Source organism: Eublepharis macularius, chromosome 7 (assembly GCF_028583425.1).
Source record: "Eublepharis macularius isolate TG4126 chromosome 7, MPM_Emac_v1.0, whole genome shotgun sequence".
NCBI classification, from domain to species: Eukaryota; Metazoa; Chordata; class Lepidosauria; order Squamata; family Eublepharidae; genus Eublepharis; species Eublepharis macularius.
In genome coordinates this window covers 116,162,862-116,181,949 of record NC_072796.1, presented here as the reverse complement: position 1 = coordinate 116,181,949, position 19,088 = coordinate 116,162,862, and the positions used below count along the sequence as shown (strand labels likewise).

General features: G+C 41.6%; 1 protein-coding gene across 1 annotated transcript in view; it reads left to right on the top strand.

Annotated features, from left to right (window-relative positions):
- LOC129333518 (nardilysin-like) overlaps positions 1–19,088 on the top strand; it is a 56,677-nt gene that overhangs the window by 31,195 nt on the left and 6,394 nt on the right. The window contains exons 18-28 of the mRNA XM_054985236.1: positions 194–313; positions 1,647–1,698; positions 3,794–3,944; positions 7,025–7,152; positions 7,898–8,060; positions 8,228–8,259; positions 10,044–10,182; positions 11,731–11,778; positions 12,174–12,226; positions 14,058–14,141; positions 17,213–17,303. Coding sequence (XP_054841211.1) covers positions 194–313; positions 1,647–1,698; positions 3,794–3,944; positions 7,025–7,152; positions 7,898–8,060; positions 8,228–8,259; positions 10,044–10,182; positions 11,731–11,778; positions 12,174–12,226; positions 14,058–14,141; positions 17,213–17,303 — 1,061 coding nt within the window. The remainder of the gene's footprint in view (positions 1–193; positions 314–1,646; positions 1,699–3,793; positions 3,945–7,024; positions 7,153–7,897; positions 8,061–8,227; positions 8,260–10,043; positions 10,183–11,730; positions 11,779–12,173; positions 12,227–14,057; positions 14,142–17,212; positions 17,304–19,088) is intronic.

Genomic DNA, 19,088 nt, shown 5'->3' with positions numbered 1-19,088 from the left:
TGTTTCTATATAGTACCAAGATGCTTATTTTACAGATTTGGAGCAGATGTTTGCAACTTTGTATTTCTTGAAAGACATAAGAAATAATTGCCTCCCTTTACTTACAAATGTAAAATGCTTTCTTGACATTTAAGGGAATGAATGAGCATGGGGGCCAAATCTATCAATGCTTCTATCTTTACCTTTGTACTAGCCACAGATTTCTCTGTGAAGAAATCAATGGACCATAGCACTGAATATCCACACAGGATATTGGATACACCCCGGGGCTGCCTGTGGTACAAAAAGGACAATAAATTTATCGTCCCCAAAGGTAAAAGTCAGTTGCTTGTGTATTGAACAATATATGTAACAAATGCCTACCTTTGCAAGCATAGCAGAACAGCAGCTAAATAGAAGTTGTTGGTTTTGATATCAGCTCAAAAAGGCTGCAAAGGCTTCGGTTTACTATTAAAGCAATCAGCACTCTGGAGAGCTCTTACTGCTAAAAATATACCTTGGGGGAAACTGACAAGAAGGGAGTTGGAATATAAGAGTTCCAGATGACACTCAGGGAGTTCTAAAAGAGTGCTTAGCGGAAAGCTAAAAGAAAAATGACTCTACTTGGAGCTTGGCACTAGGTGAGGGAACTGTATCCAATTGCTGAAAGTCATTATGCTCTCTGTCTTCTGCACAGGTGTCTGATGAGGTTGAACTGGCCTATGTTGTTGTGCTAGCATTAGAGTATATACACATTTATCCACTTGTCACTCGACCTACGGTTAGCTTCCCTGTTATCGCGAGTGGAATGGGAGTCAACATAGCCAAGGATGCCTTCCCTCCACACTAGGCAATATGTATATTTTTTGCCCACATGGTCAGAGTTAATTAGTCAGTTAGAATTACTTACCATTCACCACACCTATCTCTGAGGGGTGTGCCTTGGGCATGATGTGTGACCCTGTGATCCCCCATGAGCTTGACACACACACTTACAAAGCAGCATGCAAGCCACTTCCCTGTGGTGCAGTCCTATTTTACTGTGGAATGTGTTTAAAAGGCACTGTCAATTGGAAAGGTAGCTGTCACCCACTTAACTGGCATCTTGACTTGAGGAAGGTTATCAGTTGCCTGGAAAAGGGATGATGCAATCAGTCCTGTCCCCATGGTTTGCTTTATTCATGCAGACTTCACAGAGCATAACATTATATCCAACTAGTGTTTGCGAAACTGAATGTGCCACTCTAGATAATCTAAGTAGGAAAGCCAGATCTTGGATTGCAACAGAAAACTCAAGAATAAACGTTTACATACAGAATCTAGAACATCCCAGTTGCTTTTGGAGCTGTTGAAGCAAGATGAAGTGCTTTCCTGTTAAAAAGAGGTACATTTGGGGTAGATCTTTATATATTTTAGACTTAATGAAGTCTGTGGTGTCTATGGTGACTTTTGAGAAGGGATTCAAAAGAAGTACGAAAGACGCTGGTAGGAGTCACAGGCATAAGGGCCAGCAAGAAAGAATGAGCAGAATCATGTAAAGGAACATAATTCGGGTCATCATAGCAAAACAACTCTATCGAAACAAGAAATCACAGGCCACTGGTAAGAAGCTGTTCATGCAGTGACGATTCTTCTGTTCTTTTCCATTCCGTTTTCTTTTTCTTCAGCATTCATCTGTTTCCATCTTGTCTCTCCATTGATCCAAAATTCTGCAGCAAAGTAAGCATTGCTTCCCTCCCTTTTTTTTTTACGCTGTTGTAAATTTCTGTACGACTTGGAAACATTATTGTTTGAATCATAGAAATGTGAGGTTGATATGCCTTAGCTGACCTCCCAAATGAATTTGAAGTGCAGGGGAAATAGTAGAAAATACCTGTAACTTTTGTGCAGGGTTGGATGAACTATTTTTGTTCAATAAAGTATTGGACCCCAAAACTGATTGTGGCTACTGCCATGGAGAAATGGTTTAGGAAATTCCCACTATGCCATATGAATCCGTAATGCTAGCTGCCATTAGATCCCTTTAAAGTTTCCCTGCAGTTCAGAACTTGGGCCCAATCTCCCATCATCTGGCCAGGGAGAAACTTTCAAGTTCACTCAACTGAAGAAAGACATTTTAATGGGCACTTTCTCTCCCCTCCTATATTTTTATGAGCTATACTAGCCCAGTTCCAGTACTGAAGCGAAGCAGATCTACAGTGCAATTCTAAACAGAGTTACCCCAGTCTAAGCCCACTGATCTCAATGGGCTTAGACTGGAGTAACTCTGTTAAGGATTGCACTGCTAATCTAGGAAACTGCTTGGATAGAAGATTGCCTCAGAACTCTATAGAAGCTGTTTTAACCTCCTTGGGTTAAAAGCAGCATATTAAGTGGAATGAATGAATGCTAGCAGAGGAGAGATTGTGGGTGATAAGGTGAGAACAAATATGACCATACAATTATGAGTTGGCATATAATCCCTGTCTCCTTCATTTTGGTTGTGCCTTTGGAGAAATCCCTGCCAGTTGGGACTATTGTAGAAAGCAAAAGCTATACACTAGAACGGAACATCACAGCATGTGTACAAATACAGTTTTCATGTCTAAAAGTAAAAGCATTTTCCATAAACAAATCTAACCCTAATACTTTTCCCATTATACAAACCTAATCCACCACATCCTAACTATTCAAAGAGTTGTGCCACACTTCCTTCTGTTCAAAGGCCTTTGGGCAATCTGATATACACAGATGAGTAGTGTTTGACTTGGAACCTTGTAAATGTCCCTTCTGATCCTCTGTGGAATCCAATCAATGGTGAGTCCTGCTGTAATCAGCTGCATGACATAACCATGTTCCGGGCTGGATCCTGCTGCAACTGTAAGAGTGGGCCAGTGCGGCTGTTGCACCAAGGGAAAGATGTTTGAACCAGAGGACCCTGTCAATGTTAATGGAGTAGTTCTAAGCTTTCTATATTTATGGCTTGGCTTCATATATAATACTTTGCACTATCCTAGATGCTGGTTATCTGATTATTTGGGTGACTGACCATGGCAGTGCAGTAAAAGTTGAGCTATTCACTTCTGAAAGCAAAAGTTTCTGCCCTACCAATGCCAGATCAGTAAATTGGGTCTGTCCTTAGATGATGAGGGGAAGAAGCAGCAGCAATGGTGACAGTGATTAAAACCCAGCATTATGCCTGTTTACTCAGATGTAAGCTTCACGGTGTTCAATGCCGCACAGGACAGTAATCAAAAACATAAAAGTGAATTCCATATTGCAGGTTGTGACTAACTTGTGAGTTCCTGATCTGGAAAGACTGACGACTTCTGCTCTAGTGGACCAAAAATACTTAAGAATAGAATAATTCTATAACAACAGCAGCAGCAACAATAACAATAACAATAATAATAGCATTCAATTTATATACTTCCCTTCAGGACAACTTAATGCCGCACTCAGAGCAGTTAACAAAGTGTGTTATTATTATCCTCACAACAATCACTCGGTGATATGGGTGGGGCTGAGAGAGTTCTGAAAGAGCTGTAACTGACCCAAGGTCACCCATCTGGCTTCAAACGGAGGAATGGGGAATTAAACCTGGTTCTCCAGATTAGAGTCCTGCTGCTCTTAACCACTACACCAAATGTCAACTCTTCCTTTTTGATATTATAGCTGTCGGGGTGGATATAAACAGGCCTTTGCACAGTTTGAAGCTCTGTCTGTCTGTGCAGTGAACTGCCGTTGTGCAATTGACCATGTCTCTGTGCATCTTCTAACTCATCAGCATGCTCTGTTGTTGTGCCATCGGTCACATTTTTTTGTCTTTTTCCAGTATGGTGCTTTTTGATACTTTCGTAAATATCTTTACTCACAATCTTGCCGAACACGCATATGAAGCAGATGTTGCTCAGCTGGAATACAAAGTTGTAGCTAAAGAACATGGTCTGGTCATTCGAGTGAAAGGCTTTAACCATAAACTACCTGTAAGTACTTTGTTAACCCCTCTTCAGCCCAGTGCATGGCCACATGGGCAACATGTAGGAGAAGGCATAAGACGTACAGGAGATTCTTGTGACATTTTCAGTGTTCTTACTCTAGATGAATGATGGTATATATAAATATATGCAACTTTCTCTTCTTATATGATTAAACTAGAATTGTCTGCAGGGCTGGCCCATCCACTACATGGACCTAGGCAATCGCCTAGGGACATAGTGCCAGAGGTAGAGGGGCACCAATCACCATCCTCCCCACTCACCCACCTACAGCAGCAAGCAGCAGCCATGGGAAGTGCCCCCAGCTCCAACAGATGACCTAGGAGGAGCCTTGTCCTTCCTTCCTTCCTTCCATCCATCCAACCATCCATCCATCCATCCATCCATCCATCCATCCATCCATCATGGAAGTAGGCCTTCTTCCTTCTTCATTCTCCCAACTTCCTTCCCCAGTGCACTGGGTGAGGAAAGCACATGGCAGCCTCCTGTCTCCCCATGGTTCAACACTGGGCAAGGAGAGCAAGTGGCTGCCTTCCACCTATCCTCAGCACATGGGGGTGAGGAGGATGGGCAGTTTCCTTCCTCTCTGTGGCATGGGGGATGAGGGAGGCTTCCCAATAGTGCGGGAGGGTGGCTTCCCTATCCTAACCTAGGCCAGCCCTGTTTCTCTGGCTGGTAGCAGCACTCCAATGGGGGATCTTTAATAGGAAATTCTATTTCATTGGGTGCTTACATGAAGTGAAGAAACTGGGCAAGACACCAAGGCCTGCTTCCTCCCCTGCTTTCTAACTGTTTCATACCTTCTCTGGTTTGTGAAATATTTATAGATACTGTATGGATTCTGTTTGCAATGCTGTGTTTTTACATGTCTGGATTTGTCAGCAAGTCATGTTAACACTTACCAGCAATTCTTCACATTTTAAGAGAAGAGTAGATTATGTCAAGAAACTACATGTGCTTATGGTTAATAACGAAACTTCATGTCAGTCATTTACAAGTGTGAATATTTCTGAAGGCATGCTCATAGATGTCCAAACAAAGCCCTATGAAACAATCATTTCAGGCATTTACTGGTAAATCTCAGATGTACTTTTGATAAGCATTCACCCTCATTTCCATCACTTACCTTTAAACATTGACTTCTACCAAGAAATACTGACGCATATCTAAAAAAAGCTTTAAGGACAAAATCATTGTAGACTTATATTGGTCACATTCAAGAATTTCCAAAACAAATAACAAACACAAGTGTAGAAAATAAAGAAATGGACATAACAAATTTGGATTAAATTAGCTTACCGACAACATATTGAAAGAACATGACATAGTACACTAGCCATTAAGAACAAAATAGTCAGCAGCTCAACCTATTAAGATGTCCAGGTGAGTCATGGCACATAAAACCAGCTGAGATGCTCAAAGGAACAACTGTCCTTTAACATTAGCATGTGCTTTATCATTAATCATTCCAAAACATCTGTTTTCTTCTTGGGGCGATAGGAAGTAGGTTCCCCGAACAGAGCAGTCCACAAACCTCTCCAGTTGCACCATGTCTTCTTGACTACCAAAACAAGGAATCCTACTTGCAAGTCCTGCTTCAACCCTGAGTGTCCTATAGTTCCCCCATTGCGCTGAGATGTGCCCCATACTCTACCATCATTTATTCTCTGTCATTCAGCATTCCCACTGGTCCTTCTACTACAGGAAGATAGGGCATAGCTTGACTCTCTCCTTGGTCCCCAAATCCACACGAGGGCATAGCTTGACTCTCTCCTTGGTCCCCAAATCCACACGAGGGCATAGCTTGACTCTCTCTTTGGTCCCCAAATCTACACCATGGACTCCTTCATACCTTCAGATATATTCCTCAAATAAATACTGTAACTTTCCACAGAAAATGGCACATAATAACCATTGATTAACCATATCACATGAACTATGTGATATCTGGCTTTCGAATACTTAGGGCCAAGCTATGAGTGACGAACGACACTTGAACAGCAAGTGAACAGACTCACGTGTATTCCTCCCTGTTCACTTGTGCTCCACTTGCCCTCCACTCAATCACTACATGATTGAGTAGAGCACAAGTGGAGGGCAAGTAAAAGGCAAGTGATCGAGTGGAGGGCAAGTGGAGGGCACGCCACTCAATCACTACATGATTGAGTGGAGGGCAAGTGGAGGGCAAGTGATCGAGTGGAGGGCAAGCGGAGCGCAAGTGAACAGGGAGGAATAAACATGAGTCTGTTCACTTGCCCTTCAAGTGTCATTTGTCACTTGTAGCTTGGCCCTATGTCACTGTCTTAGCATAATCTTCTCTTTATTCCTATTAATCTTCCTCCATGTTCTGTCCTCTGTAGCACAGTTCATATTCTATCACTATACCCTCTAATAGCAGAACCACAAGTGACAAAAGGCACAGATTGGACACTTGTCAGCTTCCCTCAAGTTTTGATGGGAAATGTAGGCAGCTTGGCGGAATGTTGGACAAGTGACAGTTGAAAAGTCCATTGGACAGCAGTCAGAGAGCCAAGCTGCAAGACTAGGATGCCTACATTTCCCATCAAAACTTGAGGGAAGCTGACAAGTGTCCAATCTGTGCCTTTTGTCACTTGTGGTTCTGCTCTATGTCACCACTTCTACTATGCCAATCTCATTGCTCAGAACAACTGTTTGCATGTTTGCTTGAGCCCATTGTCCCTCAAAAATATCTGAACAAAGCAAGTACAAACCTTGTAACTCATGACCAAGTCATTATCTCCAAGTGGGACCCATGTGGATGCTGCCCTTTGATGGAGTTTTGTTGGTAGACAGGATAGCAAATGTTCTTAAGATTTACTGGTAAATGTAAGAAGTTTCTTACGTTTCTTCTTTGGTAAGCTGTATCATTAAATGTCAATATTCGTTGAGTTTCTGCAGTTTACCATAGGATACATCATATGACTCCTCTGCGTTTTTGTGTCTTTCTTTTTCCATAAATCTGAGAGGACCCATGAGGAGATGTGTACTAGTCCCTTATCGGGCCAAAATGATCTCATTAATGTATTATTTTCTTTCCCCCGCCCTAGTTGCTCTTTCAGTTGATTATTGACCACATAGCTGACTTCAGTTTCACACCATCAATTTTCCAGATGATAACTGACCAACTGAAAAAGACGTATTTTAACTTTCTCATTAAAGCAGATACACTGGCAAAGTGAGTGTCTTTGGGGGAGATAACAAGGAAAGTCACATAATGTAAAGAGTTCAGTGATATACTTCTGTTTCTCTGCAGAACAGAAGAACATAGAGTGAACCATACTGGATCATATCCAAAGATTATCTGGTCCAGCATCCTTTTCCCAATAATTTCTAGTCTTATGTCCCTGGGAAGCCCATAAACTGAGCATAAAGGCAATAGTCATCCCCTATTGCTTTGGGGTGGATCTAAAGGTGCCCTCCTCTTGGCACAACACCACTTAACAGCACTGGACTAACTCTTCTGACTGTGGTGGTGGGCAGTTTTTGCCAGTCCCCCCACTACAGCTGTCCCTTTGCTCTCCAGTCTTCTTGGGAGATTTCTTAGTATCGGGGGCACAATGGAAGAGGGGAGTAGAGAAGTTCTATTCCATGAATTATGTTCTGTGAAGCCCCTCTTTGGATCTAATACTTCTGTTCTTCAGCATGATGGTAGTACTTAAAGTCCAGGATGCGTATTATGAATAATCATGCATTTACTGAGCATAGTTTAGGTGGGTAGCCATGTTGGTCTGCAGGGTTTGAGACTCGTGGCACTTTAAAGATCCACAAGATTTTCAGAGTGTAAGCTTTTTTTCAGACTGTGTCTGAAGGAGGGAGCTCTACCTCTCGAATGCTTACACTCTGAAAATTTCGTTGGTCTCTAAGGTGCTACTGGACTCAAATCATGCATTTACTGATGAATCTTTCTCCTTGATTTACAGAGATCTGCGGCTCTCAGTCCTGGAGCAGGGGAGATGGTCTTTGATAGACAAATATAAAATTATAAATAATGGCGTTTCCGTAGAAGCTCTGCTCGGATTTATGAATGCTTTCAGATCTCACTTGTGGGTTGAGGGACTTGTCCAAGGAAACTTCACAGGCAATGTAAGTACCGAATGTGGATTCTGCTTTCAGGGAAAACAAACATTGTTTTATTTTCATTATACCCCCAAATGCCCTTGTTGATCCCTTTCCATTATTTTGTGTTTGTATATGGTGAAGGAAGTCCTGTTCACCTGAAGAAAACTCAGTCTTTACCATTTATCTCCTAGGAATCAAAGGAGTTTATGAAGTATATTGCTGAGTGAGTATCTTGAGATGTCTCTTTTACTTTTAGATAATACAAGACAGTCCTGAGGGGAGAAAAATATTAAGAAGCATTTGTTGAATCTTTTTTAAAAGTTCATATATTTTAAATTTTAATAAATAGTGTGCAAGTTAACTTGAAATATGAAAGTAAAACAATAAAATTATTATTTTAAATAATCTAATATTGATCTCTAAACTGTATCAACATGATAGCTAAATGAAGCCTCCACGTTCATAGATTGTGTACATCACAAGTATTTTGAAGTATTTTTTAAAAAAACAAGTATTGTTTTTTTTAAAAAAGCATTAAAAATGGTCTTCACAACTGCGTAATTAACAATTTGAATGCTTTGGAACAGAAACATAACATAAGGCAAACATAAGAAATGAAGTCACATTGCCTTTAATGAGTGAGAATTAAACCCATGCTTACAAGTTAAGCATGGGATTAATTGTCACCCACTGAATCCAATAGAACTTCAAGAGCATAACTTTGGTTGGGTGAAGTCATTTTTTTCTTCAAAAATACGGACCATGATCCAGCTAAAATCGAGCACTTTTACATTCAGTGCTTTCAGTAAGAGAAAGACGAGGATCACTCTCCTGTTTAAATCAATGGTATTAAAAAGTGCTTAATTTGACCTAGCTTATATTCAAACTACTTTTCTTCTTCAACACTGCAAAACTCCTCTAGGGTGTGATAATGATCATTTCAATAAAATGATCACCGTCCTGTTCCTCAAAGACTTAACAAAAGCAGTGAGGGATTATCATAGTACTCAATGTAGTCCTCTTTCCTTCCTCTCCTCTCCCTTAGTCAACATATGTACTTGAGCCATAAAACAGGCCATAATAGGCAGTGGAAGCTTTGAGTTATCTTCCACATACCTGTAGAACCCTCACCTTCATAGTGCAAGTTATTTATGCTTGGAGCTCAACTCATAGTAATTTTTATCCAAATGAAAGGAAAGACTGGGTGAAGATATGGAAGGCATACACCTAGCATTCAATGCCAGTATAATGGTCAGATGTGCACACACTGAGTGGGAAGGACTAATCAAGGCAATATGTAATCTCTCCATGAATGGTGCCAACCTCCAGGTAGAGGCCTAGAAGTCTCCTGGAATTATAACTGACCTCCAGAAAATGGCTGCTTTAGAAGATGGACAGAATGACATTATACACTGCTGAAGTCCCTCCCCTCCCAAACTCTGCTGTCTCTAGTCTCCACACCCAAAATCTCCACGAATTTTCCAACCTAGAGCTGGCAACTTGACCATACCCAAAGTTAGATGGACTGTATCCCATGTGGTTTTAGTTTTATGTTTGGAAAGAAATTTCCCCCTCAAATTATAAAATCACTGTTTTGGGAGTGTCTGGGTAGCTATTGAATCCTGTTGCTGAATCTCTTTTGCCCAAACACCCTTAATAAGAATGATATACAATTTGAGCAAAAGGAACTGTAGCTGATTGATGTTCTACAAAATCAACCTAATGTATGCAACTCACACAAGTTATCTAATCGTGACCTTTAATTATACATTTATGTTTGTAAACTGGCACAATGTCCAGGCTATGGGTCTGAAGGCACGTGAACAGCAACCTTGCTGACGCTTAGCAAATGTGGAAGCTCTCTGAGAGAGCTTTGCATTCAGTGAAGAAAGAAAAGTGTGTGTGTGAAATAAATACGTTCTAGTTTGAACATTAAGATAAGAAAAGGTCATACTGTTTGAAGAAACTCTGGCTGTTCACCACTTTCCTTTTTATTGTTCTCTTCAGCAAACTGCAGTTCCTTCCTCTTATACACCCATGTCCTGTTCAGTTCCGGGTGATAGACCTGCCACTTAATCACATCTTGTGTAAAGTGAAATCCCTTCACAAAGGTGATGCAAACTCCATTGTCACAGTCTACTACCAAGTATGTGTTGCCAATTTGGGCCTGTTAATCTTGGCTGTGTAGCTATTTGTTGAGTCAGTGGTACTTAGAGATGAAAAGTATTTTTGAATTTAGAGAGTTTAGAAATTTACTCTCCCATTTGCAAAGCTGTGCCTCAATTACAAGTTCAGCCAATCGCTGCTTCAAAATTTGACTGCTGTTGCTCAGCTGCCTTGACTCCTGCTTCCTTCAACTATCTCTGCTACCAGTTGCCTTTCCTCACCTCTTTACCCATACCCAAGTGAGGTAAATTATTGGCAAGGAAGGCTGGAGAGGGCAGGTGCCATAGTAAGGGGTCTCAGAGAGGCAGCATATGATTTTTTTTAGATAAAGTACATTAATTATAGCAAAGAGCCCATCTCTAACACTCCAGCATTTGTGGCGATAAAATTAAAGCATCTGAGGAGCTAAGAAGCCTCCATTGCTTCTGGGAATGCTGAATTCTTCCTGGATCAATCAGTTCATCCACTACAAATTAACTTTAAGAACCCAGCATTTCCAAAAGAAATGGAGGCTTCGTAACATTCTCCAAGGCCTGTTTTTAATCACTCCAAGCACTGGGATGTCTTCGGTTTTCCTGGCACTCAGTTCTTCTCCTGGCCTTGCACAGGAAATTTGGGAAAGGAGGAGAGGAAGAAAACTGGTGGCCAGAAAGATTGGAGAGAGTGGTGAGTTAGCAGGGAAGCACTTTCAGAGATCCAAAGAACTCTCAAGAAAAATCTCAAGAATTCTCTGAAAGAGCTTGGGAAAATTGAGCAAATTTAAACAAAGGCCCTTTTCACACACTTGCTTCCGGAACATCGCGAAATGTAGCTCAAAAACCGCGGAAGATAGCATCTTCTCGCAAGAGTTTTGCATGGCATCGCGCAAAACTCGCACGATGTCATGCAAAATTCTCACGAGAAGACGCTATCTTCCACATTTTTTGCACTACATTTCGTGTTGTTCCAGAAGCAAGTAAGTAGTGTGAAAAGGGCCAGAGTTAGGGTTTGGGGCCTCTCTAGAAGTAGGATTCTTGTTAGATTTATATTAGTCGTAGCTTTCCCCCTCTCAGTTGTTTGAAATGTCCTAGCAATTATTTGAATCTTGATGTACCTCCCGAAGCATGTATGCAAGTATGTAAAGTATATTCTAGACCACACATTCAATAGTTTGGGAGGAACAAAAGTGATACTCCGCAAGTTTTACTGCCCTGTCAATGGGATTAACAGCATGACCTAGAATGTAAGAGCTCCTCAGGGAATATATTAGTGTGGAAACAATTCCCTGAAGGCAGGTAGTTTGAAAAGCATAGCTCTCAAGACCAATTCACACATTACAAAGTCCTCATATCCCTCACGAGTCTTGTTGTCAAGAGGTGCTCTGAGAGTTTCCTCCTCAGAATGTAATTCCCAATTGTGAAGATTCCAGTTCAGATCAGGTCATAGTCCACACCACTTTCTTGGATTCATTACTGTGGCAACCAGAAAACTGGGACCCTGTACTTCATAGAAAAATCACAAACCTGCTCTGGCTTCTTTTTTCTTTCAGACTGGTGCTAGGAGTTTAAAAGAATACGCACTTATGGAACTCCTTGTGGTATGTGTTGATGCTCTCTTTCATGTGCACCTTCAGAGTTGAAGTATTCAGTGTTTACATTCCGCCTCATTTAATACCATGGCCATCAGGGAGTCATGACCCGTTCCTGCTAACTGTTGAGCATATGCTTAGTCTTTACCTATGCCAAGATACAGCATCAAGATGACTCGGGTCAGGTGAACATCTTGACCTTGGGCAGTTTTCCATAACACATGTAAGATTATATATTTGAAAGACCAAGTGTATGCTGAGATTTTATATTTAAAATTCATGGAGGTGGCATGTTCTAATTGTTTAATGAAAATGAGGGTGATGCTTTGAGATTTATTGCTGCCTTGAGTGTACGTTGTAAGGACCAAGCTAAATGTTCACATAGAAATTGTACTGCATTTCAGATGCACATGGAGGAGCCATGCTTTGATTACCTGAGAACCAAGCAAACCCTGGGGTAAGTTTCCTGCTTATTCCCACAGAATGCCTTGAAACAAACTGAAGTGGCCAATATCTCAGAGGTCCCTTTATTCTGCAGACACTAGCTCAGGACAATCCAAACCTCATGGAAGGTGGGGCTTTGTAGTAAAGATGTCACATCGGAAGAGCTTCAGGTATATGTAGCATATGAGATTAGACAGTGTGAGATCATTGGTTGAAGAGAAGAAAGGCTGTCAAATGTGCTTCCTGAAAGAGGCAGATTTGGGTACAGAATTCATATGAAGTAACTACACAGTAACGTGTATGAAGCCTACTCATTGGTTTAAATCCAACACAGAGCTTCAGTGGGCGGAAGCGTTGAACCAGCAGAGCATGACTTTCTTGTCTCCTCCCTCCTACTGTGGATGAAATGCCCCCTGAGATGCTACTCCTGGGCATTTGGGGTCTAGTAGAAGGGGAGTGAAAAAGACGTGCTCTGTGGGTGAAAATCCTTCTGCACTGGACCCAAGCCATCATTTCTCATCTGTACAAGTGGATCCATGGAGGTTTTTAAAAAAAAACTATACCTGGATTAAAATTTGAGATAAAAATTTGTTCCATGGGGATCGAGGTAAAGGGGAGTTGGGGAGCAGATCTTTTGTATGACTGCCAGCTCTGTAACCCTTTTCAAGTACTCACAAATTTGGCCTCTGCCCAGGTAACAAAGTGTATCTCAGCAGTTCCAGAGCCAGGGACTAAACACCTTGAAGTCAATTCTGTACACCTATACATTAACATTACTTTCAGTGGAGATATATATGAAGTGTCAGTACAATAGTATAGTATATAACAACAAATATCTTCCTACAAACAACTGGTTGTAGAAAGCATCATATACGAAGAAGACTTGCCTGATGTCCTTACTATTTGGTTAGCTCTAATAAAAGATTGTCCTGTTGCTGCTGTTGAATTTTTTTAAATGGATCAACATGGCTACCTGCATTTTTTGTCTACTTCCTTACTGAAATTACAATATTCACTATCATTATAATTGTAGTCAATTAACAAATGACTTACATTTCTACTAAGCCCTTGAATGCATAATCAAAATAGACATTTACCTGATACGGTGAGTTATACTTTATCAGGAAAATGTCTATTTTGATTCTGTGTTCAAGGGCTAAGTAGAAATTTAAGTCAAGGAAGTAAGTAAAGTAAGACAGACAGTGCAGAAAAGGGGAACCCAAGCAAATCTGGAACGCAAGTACTATCACTCTATAAACAACCAGGTTGAATGGCTACTGATAGGGCCCATCTGCCTGGTATTTTTTTTTATCTATCTGGTATATTTTTATTCCATCTTTCCTCTGAGGAGCTGAGGGCAGTAAATATGGTTCTCTCTCTTTACCATTTTATTCTCACAACAAACCTTTAAGATAGGTTAGGCTGATGGAGTGTGACTGCCCTAAGGATGTCCACCCAGCAATTTTCATAGGAGTCTGGGGATTTGAACCCGGTTATCTTAGGCTCAAATCTGACACTCTAACCACTACACTACACTGGCAAACTGTATGTTTGGATGGAAATGAAGATCTCAGCAGCATTTGGTCCTGACAAGACTGAAAGATGGGTTAAACCTTCTCTCTTCCCTTTAGGCAGCTGTCAGGTATGGTGGTAGTAGGGACGCTGTTTAAGCAATAATTCTAATGGGGTTGTTCACCATTCTACCAAGTTTGGCTTCTGTACGTGTTAATATGCACATGGGGAAAACAGATTTTGATGGATAGCTCCCATTTAGTAGTTAGTATTTATAATAAAAATAGAATGACTCTTGCTAGTGGAATGTTATTCTTCTCCTTTGGTTTAAGCTACCATGTCTACTCTGCCACAAGAAACACATCTGGGATCCTGGGTTTTTCTGTTACTGTAGCAACACAGGCAACCAAATATAAGTAAGTCTCCTATTAATTTTTTTTTAAGAACAGCAAATTTTATTATTTCCACTCATGAGTTCTATGAACACTGATGCTCTTTGTCACTAAGACCCCCATTTTTCTGAACACCTATGACATGCTTAAAACATATAAGAAATTGGATTCCCCATAATACTCTATGACTAATGTTTCTGCTGCTGTCTTCCAACATGCTAGAGAGGCACAGGGGAATGTGCCTTTTCTGGGATATATTTCCTTCCTGCATACCACATCTGTGGCTATAATCCATGTAAAGTTCGTCATTACTAAGTCCCACTGAAACCAATTGAAGAAGTTTGTTGCAATTAAATTGAGTCCAATTTCTTTCAATAGACTTAAGGATGACTAGTTTGACTTTGGACCCTGCTTTTAAAAAAATACCTTGGAAGTGGGCCTTAGAATACATAGCTCACACAATGCTTCACTTGAATTGAACATGTACAAGCTGGGAGTCCATAAGATATCACCAGGAAAGGGTAATTAAGTGTTGGGAAATCCTCTCCATTCAGATCTCCTAAGCTTATAGCCATAAGACCCTCACTGCACCCTGAAGTCAGGTATGGTGACATTCCTGGCTGACCAGATAGATAGATAGATAGATAGATAGATAGATAGATAGATAGATAGACAGACAGACAGACAGACAGACAGACAGACAGACAGACAGACAGACAGACAGACAGACAGACAGACAGACAGACTGCTCCAAAATCAGTGCAGCAGTTCCCTAAACCACTTCAGTGGGCATTTTTCATCCCTGAGAACTAGTCCTGTTTCCCCCATTCTGTTCTTTTCCTTCCTCCCTCCCTCGGTAATCTGTGGCCGCTCTTTTCTCTCTACTGCCCTGGCTCTAGAGGTGATGAGAGCGGGGTAGAGGTGGAAGTCAATGTGGCTTATAATAATATCTTTACTTCATTTATACTGCAATGTTCTCCCTAATGGGGACCAAACCTGACTTACAACATTCTCCTCTAATCCATTTTATCCTCCCAATAACCCTGTGAGGTAGGTTCAAATCAGCGAGCTGGGTGTGAATAACAGAGGTGTAGGGGCCAGGGCCATTCTTGATTTTTGCCCAGGACCTCATAACCACTAAACCACCATTGCCTGGTGAGGGATTGGCTTGCTGGTGTCGGTGTGGTGTGAAGCGTACCTAGCAGCAGCACTTTGTGGCCTGCCTCTGTCTCTAACTCCTGCTTGGTAGACTGCCATGCCAAGCCATGTGGTCCCTGCAAAGTCAACATATTTTTATCAAGTGTGTCCAGTGTTTTTATTGAACCCATTTAGCAGCCCTATCTGCATATGCCCAAATCTCCACCCTCTGGATTGTACGAGCTCACTGTATCTTTAGCAGGCTAATCCCCCTTCTCCTTCTGCCCCCCCTCCTCTTTTCACCAGCTCTTAATTGCACCCAACATGTTATGCCTCCTAGAGAATGTTCATCAGGCCATTTGAGGGAGCATCTTGGGCAGTAGGGTTTATTTATTTATGCCATATTTGTCATTGTTCAGTAAGACCAGAGAGCAACAATGTGCAAAATTTGTCTGAGATTTGCCTGAATTAAGCTACCTGAACAATTTCACCTGGCTCGTCAATCCTTTAAAAAAAATTATCAACGCTCCTCAGAAGCTTTTGCCCAAGAAAGAACTTCCAAGTTTGCCTTGAAATTTTGCTTCAGAGGATTTGGTAGCAATACTAATTTAACCCTGAATGCAAACATCCCAACCTCCAGCCAATGCATTGTGCTGGGCTTGAATGGCCAATGCCTTCAGGCATGTGTTCCCCGCATATTTGTGTACTTGCTTCTTCCTCTGTACAGAAAAATTGTGGTTAACATCCTGTTGAAATGATAAGGGATAATCTTCTTCTGTAACATGTAAAATGACGCTAAGATCCAAATAAAATCAAAGTCTTTTACATCTGTATCATGGCTTTGAAATAATCTATGAAAGGGCATGTTGCTTGCTACTCAGGCAACACACCTAGAGAAACAAAATTCTGGAAAATGCATATTTTCATCTGTTTTTGTTATCATATTGTTCATCTGTTTTTGGTATGTTGCAGAATACCAAAAACTCAGTTTCATACATGTAGAGCAGTTGGTTCCAGAATTTAAAACATATGCTCCTTATTTATGTTCTTAAAGATTTAACTGAATAGCTTTTGTAATTAATCAATTGACTGGATCAAGGCCAATAAACTGGATTGGAGCTCTTGTGAGTTGAAATATGTTCAGTACTGAGAATCTAGAAAACCTGGGTGTCTTTTTAGTCAGGTAGTACAGTTAAGATGAATTTTCAAGTGACATTTTTTTTTAATGAAAGCTGGGAATTTGAGCAGGGGGGATGACGTATTTCTGAGGAGGCATTACCCCTAGCATTGTCAATGTCTAGGTAGGGCTTGTAGATCTCCCAGGATTATAAATTGATCTCCAGACAACAGAGATCACAGTTCCCCTGGTGAAAATGACAGCTTTAGAGGGTGGATGCTATGGCATCATACCCTGCTGAGCTCCTTCTGCTCCCCAAACTCTGTCCTCCCTAGGCTCCACCCCCAAATCTTCAAGAATTTCTCAACCCAGAGTTGGCAACCTTACTTGCCCCTATGTGTCACTTGTAGCTATGGGCCTACTTTAACCCCTTCCTACCACTGCTGCAATCCCAAACCAAATCTGCCCTCCACGGTTGTTTTGTGACATTCAAAATAAGTTGGGAGCTCCAGTTCAGCCCCCCCCCCCACTTAAGTTCCTTGAGCATGTCTTTCTACACACTTGATGTGATGGCATGCTGAAACCTCCTGCACCATTACCACACAAATAGTTTGCACATGAAACTCTGCTAGGGGGAGTTTTAGTACACCGAGGCTGTGAATCAAGTCCTAAACATAAAATAGCAATACACTGAGAGAATCAATTCTATACAATTCAGGAGGGCACTAATAAAGCACCTTATCAATTTATGGGTTAAAAGCAAAGCAGATAACAAAGAATAGAATATTTCTGTATTTACAGCCTTAATAATTCTTCTTAATGAGGACCTTAATTTGTTTAGCTCTGAATTAGTTGACAGAAAAATAGAGGACTTCCTTTTGCACTTTGAACAAAAACTCTGGAATTTATCTGATGAAGAATTCAAAGCTCAGGTAAGATCCTAAGCTTCTTTCTATTCTGTAGTCTTTACTTGAGGCTAATGTAAGTAGCAGTTTTTACACCAGGAGTCCCCAGTGTGATGCCCATGGGTGCCAAGATGTACTTTGCCAATTTTTTTAAAAAAGTAGGCAGGGTCAGGTGGGGCTTTTGCCCAGCAAGACTTCTGATTGGTATTTGGATCTTCACTGTGTGACTGAAGATAAGCTGTGGTAGCCATTTTGTGGTTGGCTCTGCCTCCTCTGGCAGCCATTTTATGGTATCCATTTTGTGGCTGCATCCACGATGCTGTACCAGAATTCCAATGATGTCTGTAGGCCCAGAAAAGTTGGGGACACCAGTTTTACACCGAGAACATCAGGAAGTCATGATGAGTGCAGGCAGGGCTCATTTTGAGGGGGAATGCACAGGAATGCAGTTCCCCAAAGAGGTCACATGTCAGGTGGCCCCACCCACCTGACTCTTGGTCATTTTGGGCCGGTTTCGTCCTGGATTGGGGCCAAAATGGCCCAGATCGGGCCTCTGACGGGTGGTGGATCACTCTCCTGTTCAGCAGCAGCCCAATCCTGACCATTTTGGGCCCCTTTCCAGCCATTTTCAACCCTTTTTGCCATTTTGGGCCCATTTTCAGCCCTGAATGGCCAGGATTGGGTCCAAAGCAGCCAGGATAGGTGATGTCAGGGGGTGTGGCATATGCAAATCAGTTATGCTAATGACACATTTCTGGTGATGTCAAGGGGCATGGCATATGCTAATGAGTTATGCTAAAGAGTTCCTCCAGGTCTTTTTCTACAAAATGACCCCTGGGTGCAGGTAAGGTTGAGTTTTCATGGCTGAAACTGCTCTAATTTGAAAGAGGTCAAATGCTCCCATTAAAATGTGAGTGGGTGGTTTGCAGATGGAGACCATGAACAACGAATTCAATATTCTGCTATTGTACCTAGTCTATTTGCCTCCATCAGGCTTTTATCCTAAGACTCTGTTCAGCAAACTTGGGAGCCCTAAGAAGCCTTTCTCTGACAGAAAAGGATTTTCTGCAAGAGGAAGAGGTATTTCTCTCAGATGAAGGTTTCTTGCAGGAGGAAGTCTTCAGCCTTTGCTAGGCAGATCAGTAGGATATAAACTGCTATCTTTGCCTGCGCCAAAAGAGATTACATACATTCGACACCTGCTACTAGCCTGAGCGGTGAACTGTTCTAGAGCAATCCTGTCCCAGTCTTGTTTCTTTCGAAGAGGAGAGCACCGGAAACTTCTGGTATCCTTGTGATGTTTGCTTTATCTACAAATATAGGGCATATATGGAGGCCAAGACACACTTCTCCTTGGTGGCTACTCCACATGAAATTGCTTGCTGCATCCCAGGGTACTTCACTTGTCAGCCAATTCACAAGTCTGTCTTTTGCTTTTCTTACCTTCATGCAGTTGTTTAAGTGCATGGATTAGAGCCATAAAGCTTCTTTACCCCAAATCACATAGGGCCAAGCTACACATGACGAATGACACTTGAACAGCAAGTGTATTTCTCCCTGTTCACTTGCCCTCCACTCAATCCACTTGCCGTTCAAGTGTCATTCGTCATGTGTAGCTTGGCCCATAGTTATCCTTCTTACTACAGCACTCACCCTACATGGCTTTGTCGCTGTAGGTCCTATAATCCCCAGCATCGCCCTTTTGGAGGTCCAGGGGGACCTCCCCCTCCTTTTTTTATCAGAAGAAAACTGCCATCTCTCTTTCCTGCGGTGCTGCATCATTGTATAGTGATCAGTGTGAGTGAGAGGATT